Source organism: Amphibalanus amphitrite, unplaced genomic scaffold (genome assembly GCF_019059575.1).
Source record: "Amphibalanus amphitrite isolate SeventyFive unplaced genomic scaffold, NRLGWU_Aamphi_draft 000084F_arrow, whole genome shotgun sequence".
Classification (NCBI taxonomy): domain Eukaryota; kingdom Metazoa; phylum Arthropoda; class Thecostraca; order Balanomorpha; family Balanidae; genus Amphibalanus; species Amphibalanus amphitrite.
The window spans coordinates 71,064-80,814 of NW_024881580.1; the positions used below are offsets into that span (position 1 = coordinate 71,064).

The window sequence follows — 9,751 nt, forward strand, 5'->3', positions numbered from 1 at the left end:
AGGTGGTTGAAGGCCATCCCGCTAGTGGGATAGCCTCTCGAGACTCTCAGTCCGGTATTCACGTCTCAAGCGGACGCACTTTGCAGAAAACATCCGGATACGGCACTTTGGGATGGCGATAAAGCAAAGCAGCCGCTGTTACACGTGCGGACTGTTTGCTAAACGAGAAAGAGGTCATGTCGGCATTTTAGACCCCGGTGGCATGGCCTCGGCATTTGGGTCTTGAAGTGTCCTACTGTGCGATAATTGGCAGCATCCACTGCAGAATATCACCCACCAAGACAATGGCGAGTCCAACGGTGCCGGGGCCGATGCCATTTCGGCTGTCTGGGTCGGCACGCACTGTCGCAGTTTTGCAGCCAACTCGTCCGGTAAAAGTCTTCGTCGTCTGAGTTTTCTGTTCCGAGGCAGTTCACAGAACCGTTTCGTGTTTTTATCGCCACGGTCCGACTGTCCCCGCGTTCTGTGCAATCCGGAAAATAGAGGCCGAAGAGGGTCAGCCGCCGCCGCGCGGTGAAACCAAGTGCGTCTGATTTGTCGCGGGCTCGCCGCGATGGCAGCCACGCTCGGTGGCCGTGCGCCATTGTCTCCCGGGTGATGGATATCTGGCCAGGAGTCGGAGAGTGGCGCCGCGCGTTTGTCGCCGCTCGGCTGACCAACAAATGATTGTTGACTCTCTCGTCAAAGTTTCAGTGAAAACGGTATAGCCCCAGGCTATCCAATAAACACCATATGGCAGCTGCGCTAGTAATTAATAGCACAAAGTGATCGCCACACCCTTGATACCCATATCATTCCATGGCAAGTGTGTCAAAAAATAAATAAATAAACAAAGGGCTATCTATGGTACAAAAGTTAACACCTACATAAGTGGTGCATACGGTGCATACTCATTGTTTAGAGTAACAAGAAAAATAATCAACGACACCATGAAATCATTAAAACAAAAAATATTCGCACCTTTATTCTCCCACGGTACGAGCATCACATTGGCTTTTTATCACCCACAAAAAGAAAAAATACTGAAATACGAATGCAAGCCATCGACGTTTGTCGAATAAGCAGACACGATATTATTAAGTTTACTATATAGTTTAATATTGACTAGGTCATCGATGAAGTTGACCGGCCTCAGAAACTTAGCGTGACGCTCTTAAATGCCTCTTGCTATTCAATGGCTTTATTGGCTGTCATGATTGGTTACGATAAATTTGGAAACTTCAAGCAACGACATTAAGTTCACGTATATTAAGTTCGGTTCCGAACCCACTTAAACTGAATGATGCACACCTAACCTACCATTAACCTGGATAACGTTTCGAAACTTCAAATATTAGAGCTAACAACTCCATAAAAGCGGCTGTAAAGTTTGTCGAATGTGCACCAGATGCTAATTGTGATTCGTCAGTCTTTAAATACGTACGTTACATTAACAAACCGTTCATGCCAAAAACAATTTTGATGAAGAAAATTGTAATTTTGCAGGCGGTTCTTATTTCATTAGTATTTAATAATACGCTCCTTTATTTATCGCTAATCAAAGCTTAAAAAAATTAGCTCCTAAGTAAAAATTATCTCCCACACAAAAACACCGTTGCACCCCTCTCCGTTACACGTCCCCTGCCCCCAAGGTCGATGACCCGACCCCTCGGCGGGTGGAGGAGGCCGGCGACGGTCAGCGTCGGTCCGTCGTTACCGGCACTAAGGCGACGGCGCCGACGTCGAGGCCATCGATCTCCACCTGTGCGCGTCACGGGCACCGACGCTGTGCACCGGCAGCACAGGTCGGAGGCGAGCCACAACCGTGCTGGGTCGTGCGGCAGACTGGAACGTGCGGGTGGCGGTTCAGAGAGACGTGGTGAGCTGAGAGACGTGTTGAGAGAGACGTGACGTTCTGAGAGACGTGTTGAGCTGAGAGACGTGTTGAGCTGAGAGACGTGTCGAGAAGGACGTGACGTTTGGAGAGACGTGCTGTTGAGGGCCGAGAGAGACGTGTTATCCAGCGAGACGTGCTGAGAAGAACGTGAAGTCGTGTGAATTACGTAGACTACGGTGCCTAAACTTTCTCTGGTGTCCGTATTCTGTGTGTGATCGGGACTAGAAGTAGTGAGAAGCCATCAGTATGGGCTGAGGACCCCTGGGGCGAGCAGTCAGGACTGTAAGAAGGCTCAGTGCGTAGGTGATACATGGTAGGCAGCCCAGACTGACGATATAGCGTGAGCAGGTGCGTGATAAGGCCCGAGGTCTCGCAGTGTATCTGGCTGTCGGCGATTTCGCCACTCAGTGTGACATATCGCTCCGTAAGACGCCACGGTCAGCGGGCCGGCGGTGTCCCTGACACTGTGAGCGAGTGACACGGTCAGCTCACACAACAGCAGCTGTTGAACTCCTCCCAGACAGTGAGCGTAGTCAGAGACAGAGCACGAGAGACAGTCGGAAATGGGCGCCGGGTCAACGAAACCTGGCGAGCCCGGCCAGCGGACGGTGCACACATTTGACGAGTCCAAGAGCAGTAGTGATGAGCCGACAGAGACCTCGTTTGGTCTGGACACGCCGCCACCAAAGCAGAAGCGGTCACCGCCTCGGCGAAACCCCGCTGCCAAGGCGGCGTCAGCAGCGGTGTCCAAACGCGGCGCAGCGAGTTCGAGTCGTCGCAGCGCGGCAGCGAACGGCAGCCGCGACGCGCCTGGCACCAGCGCCGGCGGCGGAGGAGTCGGTCTGGACACCCGGGCCGCCTCGGCCGCCGACCTCAGCAGCCAGCTGGACGAGCTGGACGCCACGTTTACCTCCCTGGGGATCGTGGGCCGACAACTGGGCGGCGACGGCTCCAGCTTCAGTAGTCCCAGCAGCCTGCAGAGCAGCCAGACCAGCTGTCAGCTGCAGCAGCAGCTGGACACCCAGCAGTCGCTGCAGCAGAGCTCCGGCAGCACGTGCTCGCGATCCGGCGGCTCGCGCGCCAGCCGAGAGAAGCGCCGATCGCAGCCGTTCAGCTGGGAGCAGCGCTCGGCCAGCCAGCAGGAAAACTGGCAATACCAGAAGGTGGGCGCGCGAGGGTATAACGGGCTGGGACAGCGGTGGCACTGGCCACCGCCGGTAGCACAACGTTAAATAAAAATAAAATTAGTTTGAAAATAAAGAGTTAGGAAATGGCATTTGCATCGTGAAAATCAGTCCGGTGGTTTGGTAGATTTCCGAATTCCGGTAGAAGGCTTACATCCTCTTGCCACTTCCAGCCTAACAAGGGTCGACTGGAGTTTGCCAATTAACTAGAATACGCCTTGCATCATTATCTATATGGCATAGTACCTACCAACCTACCTATGTAAAGAAGTGAGCACCCGACCATCTATTTTGTGGCGGTAGACCCCTCTTTCGGCGCCAGCTGGGGACGATAGCGCATCGGACACGAAAGTTATAGTTCCGAATCCAGTCTAATATTGCCTTTGTTTGTTTCAGGTGTCACTAGACGGATTCGATCCGGAAAAGTTCAAAAAGGCCAATAAGGTGAGTGTGTGGTGTTATATGTAGGATGGGTACTTCTGTGGTCTAAGGTTATAGTCATGAGCAAGTATTTGTTTTCTAGATGATATCCTATGAATTCACTTTACGCCGAATATGTGCAGAAAATATGCATCGTTCACCATGTGCTGCGCTCGATGTGCTTTTGATAGAACTTCAGTTCCCTTTCCTTCTGCATTTCCGAAAGCCGAATCACCTATTCTCAATCAAACCGACTGCTATCAGAGATCACGCTGGCGTTCCGCACTGTTGGCGATACACAATAGGTAGGTGTGAAAAGTGAGACCGGGCAGTGTCGCGACTGTCGCCGTCACAGATCTCACAACCCTGGAGATCTGCACAGATCGTCTGGGTTCTACTGCGGACTACTGTGACGTGTGCTGTTGTGCTTGGCTGTCTGGTGTGCTACCGCCACCAAAATACATCAAAGAGCGTCGTGCACTTCTTCGAAATTACATGTCCAGTACCTGCCGTGTCGTTAGCCGTTGGCCCTTATGTATACGACATGATACTACGTATGCTGGCCCGCGGGTGGCCAACGTTCGATAGTCACGTGACTTAATGACGTCACCGACGTCCGTGCTCCATTGTTGCTGGTCTTTGCTAGGTCGCGACCTTTCCGAACCAGTGATACCCTGACATTGATGATTGATGCATGTGGATGGATGGTGTTAGGCTTTCGAGAACGTACAGGTACCACGACATTAAGATGGTCGACTATTGATACCTATGCGCTGCTAGAACACTTTGGAGTTTCGGCAAAGTGACGTTTGTCATTGTCTTACATAACCATTAGGTACCTATTTCTACCTTCAAGCTGTGTTGTGAAACTAGTTAAACATCAGCACATTTTCACTTTCAAGGAAGTGCATTTTCCTTGTCTCCGTTTTCTCTTTTTTCTAAATCGAATCGCTGTAAGATACCGTCAATTCATTTAACTCCCGATCTACCTAGCTTTCTCGCCCTGTATTATGTCACTATGTAGTCTTCCGCGTTAAGATCCCCATCAGACGAGTAGGTATATAAATAAACTCGCTGTTTCGTAACGCCACGTAACTTTTGCTCGGACCGGTCGGAACGCCTCTGGCGGTTCTAAATACCTGCCTTCCTGGCTCCTGCCCCTCCCCATCACTCTGCCCCGGCTACCTCTCGTCCTATGACGCCGGAGAAAGGCCGGGTGCCGCCGTCGGCCGACGCCCCTGCACCCAGCACCTGTTGCGTCATCGGGGCACTCAGTGGTATCTCGCCTCCCTGCCCGTGCCGCGTCTTTCACTACCGATCGCGCCGGGCCCGGTACGGGTAAACGGACCACTTTCGATCTCAGCTGGTTGGTATGCCATCCGACGGCCGCCGCTGGGGCTGTACATTGTTTGTATAATGTAGTGGCCCCGGAACTACTTCTCATGGGAATATCATAAAGAACGTAGGTACTCCTAACCCCATTAATGTTTCATAAAGCACAAGTGCTGCATGCTGAGGTGGAAGAAGCGTAAAAAGGCAACGTAGTTTACGCAAATTCACCGTCTTATAAAAATTTGCATAAAAAATACGCTTCGTTTGCAATGGCCAGCGCCCAGCACTTAACAAAATATGTCTTGACATCACTGACTCTTCTGTCAGAATGCATAGTCAAAATGCACCAGACTGTATAAGAGAATGGAAGGAACGTTCTACCTCACGAGCTGCCAAGCATCAGTATCACCTCGATTAGAGAGGCCATAACATTTTCCGCCCTAGCTGACGCTGAGCGACCCTGACCTCCCTGCCCAGTGCCCAGTGCCCAGTCAGCCCTCCACCATGGGCAGCGGGTTATTCGTGGGTATTAGGGCAGCAACGCTACCCGGATGCCGGCTGCTGCCAAGTGCCAAGAGTCTCTTGTCTCGCATTGATCGGCGACGTGTCCGTTTGCCGAGTCGACCAATGAATGGCCAACACCCCACTGCTCAGAAGGGGGATAGCGAAAGGCAGTATCCTTGTTGTTACATGGCTACATTGCTTGCATCCTTATTGGCACATTGTCAGCTTTATGGATGAAGGGACTCGCAAGCAAGTGGGGTCAACGACCGATTATTTTCAGGAAAAAAAATTATCGGCCATCAAAGCATTTTGGGATTCAGTGTCTTTTATTTCCACAGCAATATTTGTACCTCTCAAAGAAGCAGGCTTTTCAGCAAACGCTTAAAAATAAAAGAATTAGAGTTATATGCTTTAACATGGAACTATCTGAATATCTTACTCGAAAATATGCTGTCATTATAGGTTTGCCTCGGGGTTGCACAGTCTGTTTACCTAATGTCGACAGTCCCAAGCCGAGCTATCGCGATCCCATCTAGTATACATTGTTGGCATTTCGTCTCCCTCCATATAAGCAGAATTAAGTTCTGCGGACTTATCATCAAATCAATCCGGCAGAGCCCCGCAGGGGATCCAGCCGATGGTATATCCCCAGCTGACCCCGATGCTCCTCTGACGGTTATTTCTCCGACGACAGAACATTTATCCTCTCAGCTGTCACATGCCTACTTCTCAGTACTCCCGTCACCAGATCACTGAGCATTGATTCGGTGGTGTCGGAGTCAAGCTAACGATTTCGAATGCTGCAATTCCTACAGCCCCGTGACAGTCATTGTATTATTACCCCCCCCCCACCCCCACCTTACCCCACCCCTCTATTCCGAGGTCTCTGAGTCCGAGTCACGAAGTCGACGTACCGTTGCGTTTCCGCTATCCTGACATGCCGTCGTTCTGTTTCAGGGCGCGGGCTTCGATGATAGCATTGGACTACCCAGGGACTTTGGGTGAGTCAATGGGTAGTCACATTTCTAAAAGACGAACTTATGGCATCGTAAAGCTTCGTGAAGAACACCCATCTGTTTTACATTGTATCAATTCAGTTAAAGGGACCCTCCCACCTTCAAAAAAGTTTATGAATTGGCATGAAAGTGATGTCGCTCGGTTCAGAAAGAGCGAAAACGAATATCTACCAAATTTCACCGAAAAATATTCACCGGTTTTCAAGATATTAGACTTTTACTTTTGTTTACTTTTTTGGGATCTCCGCTGTTTCTAGCGACTTTATTTTAGAAGTGCAGCGTTTGCGGCAGATGTTGCGCGCAAATATCATTATCACCGCGTGCTACAAAACGTTTTAGTCAAACATTTAAAAATCGTTAGATATTTGCGCTGACGTCACACATTCAGAGGGGTATTCATAAGCATTAGCCCCTCTGAATCAAAATGCTGCAATTTTGAAATTCAAAATTTCCGATTTAGGGCATTTCTCGATGTTGTGAGTGCCGAAACCGGTAATTGTGAGCCAGGGACCCCATTTTGGCTATCTCAACTCAAATCTAATGTTAAGGTGGGAGGGTCCCTTTAAATTATAAGAGCACTTCGCATCATTCGTTCTAGCTCGTTTTCACGCTGCGCAGATGCACGAGCCCACATTTATAAATAGTAAGCTACGACACGATCCGCTAACAGCACGCTCTATACGATTGCTGACGCCTTTCGTTTCTTTGACTTCCATCGCGTAATTCACCGGTGAAATTGCAGCGGATGTTGTTCATGTTGCCACCACCGGCCAGTGCCCTGCACGTGCCAGGTGCACAATTATAGTGTCACTCAGATGTTCACAGAGTGTGAAAACCAGCCATTATCTCGCTAGCTTGTAGTGGTGTCTACTCCCGTGTGTTGCATGAAGTTATCAAAAACCGAGGTGTAAATATCTTGGCGAATCTGAAGTGCGGTGCTCGCAACTACTCTGCAATGTGATACCTCAATATGATACTCTGCAAATCCATCATATTCTGGCTCTGCATATTTCTATTATGCAGCCTATGTTGTAGACTCATGTTGCCTGTAATCCAGTGCAGTCCACGAGAACCAGTGCACGTCGAGGCATTCACAGACATTTGCGAGATAATATGCCTATAAGAAAGCAATAACAGCCATCCACACCCGAGGTGCTAATCCTCAACATGTTGCTATTGACTGCCGTTTATGTTTGCTTTCAGGGCTCGGGGAGGCAATATGGCGGTGCCAGAATACGACCATCAAGACCAGCAGATCCTGGCGAGCATCGAGCGAGACTTCGACAAGCTGATCCCGCTATAGTCGATCGGGTCGAGCGCCGATCTCATCCTTTCATATATAGTCTGCTCATGAGAAAGCACAGGGAAAGTACGAAATGCAGGAGATAGCTCGTCACCCCAGCATCTGTCGGGGTGCTTCAGACCCAATCGAGCACTGGGGCTCCTAAGTTGGGCTCAGAGAGAAATTCGCGGTAAGACGGGCCAGATCGGAATCATGGAGCTCAGTACAACACTGCTGAGAAAGACGTCAAACCCGACAAGATCGAATGTCGGTGATTCCCATGGCGAGGGTGATTACAGCTATTAGCTGGGCGACGGCAGCTGGCGCGTTCAACTTTCAACGGGCTCAGAGGTCGGCGTGTGTGGAACGGATGGAAGGTAGCTTATGTTGAGGTTCGTGAGGCCGACCCGTGCATCTCACGCCGAAAGTCGAACCCAATCTCGAGCAGACAGCCCAGCCTGTATGTCGAGCTGACAGTCTAGTCCGTGATTCGTGCAGGCAGTCTGTCGAGTGGGAAGTGTCCGCAGAGACAAGAGCGATTTTGCTGGTCAACTCACTGAGTCAGTCGGTCTCCAAATGCCGTCCAAATGTGATTTAGATCCGTCCGTGGGAGCCGGGAGCTTCGTATGTGATCGGTGGTTTGCTGTTACCGGAGGAAATGGTGTTACATATTAGAGTGAATACAACTGTATATAAATACGACGTCATCAGTTACTTCCGCAACAACTATTGTAAATATATATGATGCGTCGATATTCCATTCACAGGAAGGAAGCATCCCAGTCGACTGTGGGCAGCCGGGGAACAGTCTTTTTTTTACCTGTATGGGAGGTAAGCTAGAAGCTCAGAGACGTGACGCGGCCACAGAAAAAAAAAAGTTTGAACTAGGGAAGCGATGGTCGATGGTGAAAGACCAAACCATTTGATTCTATTTTGAATATAATCATGATGTTGCTGTATCTTTGCAATGGATACTTTTGGGTAGAAAAGGTACTTGGATACCTTGTTGACAAAACTTGTTAGCTACCTTTGGCCAGTAACAACTAAACGGTAACTATGGCGGTGCCACGCCAATTCGACGCATCGGTGCAGTTGGGCCGCGTCCTTACAAGCAACCATCAGCCGACGATTCTTTTACAGTTCAGCACCAATGAAAGCAAAACTTCGCCTCCTAACGGTGCGTGCAATATTTAGAGCGGCAGTGGCCCAACTATACGATCGATTAGGAATTCCCTGTTAGTCGGCGCGACTGCGTCATTCAGTTGGAATTTAGGGCATTTATTTCAGCGAAACTCCCGCATTCCAGGCAACAACAGCCTATTCTGTGAATTGGATCGTTGTCATTGAGCCATCAGCATTCAGCATGCTACAATTAGAAGTCGGTGCCAGCAAAATATGTGTGTTTACGTGCACGGAATGGCACGTGTGCCCTACTGAGTACGTGCTTGCGACGTGCGTTGACGAGCAAATGCGTTTCTGAACTCAAGTTTGTTTGTAGCGATGTTAATAGCTCAAGTGTTGACTGTTGTCAAATAGTAACTAATTCAATAATGCAATCATTTTTCCTAAGCACGCATACGCCAGTAGATAATGCATTTAGACTTGACAAAGCTGGCTCTGGCTTTTGGACCCGGGTTCCAGCCCTGCATCTATCGCAGCGTCTAGTGATGCGTACATGGATCGACAGCCGGCTAACCGTTCCACTTCCGAGCGCGATCCGGAATCAATACTTGATTCCCGACGGTCCGACGTACAGCGAAGTCAGCACACAGGTAATCGAGGTCAGTGTTGACGTGTCTGGAACATTATGGGAGTGCACGGTGCAGTGCAGTGGCGTCGATCAAAGTCCAAGCATCGACAACGGGGTTCAGTTAAATTGCTATCTGTTTGATGACTGATCTGGCGTATGGATGTATCAGCAAACATGCGTTAGAAGAGGTAATTAGAGAGGAAGCATATAAGTCGCACTTGTACGATGCATCCCACTTTTCAGTACAATAATATTAAACGGTTCGAGTGCATTACATACAGTTTACCAGTCGATAGTACATAAGTTAATCGGTAGTACGAGCTACGTGAGTAATGGCTTCCCCATTTCACTTATAATAATTATCATTTTCTTTTGTTTACGTCCGGA

At 49.5% G+C, this 9,751-nt stretch overlaps 1 protein-coding gene across 1 annotated transcript; it reads left to right on the plus strand.

Annotated features, from left to right (window-relative positions):
* The first annotated feature begins 1,785 nt into the window (after nt 1-1,785).
* Nucleotides 1,786-8,311, plus strand: LOC122379800. Its single transcript, XM_043362289.1, has 4 exons — nt 1,786-3,039; nt 3,457-3,504; nt 6,274-6,317; nt 7,536-8,311. Exons 1-4 carry the CDS (start codon nt 2,440-2,442, stop codon nt 7,633-7,635), a joined length of 792 nt encoding a protein of 263 aa, XP_043218224.1. The 5' UTR covers nt 1,786-2,439; the 3' UTR covers nt 7,636-8,311.
* Nucleotides 8,312-9,751: the final 1,440 nt, after the last annotated feature.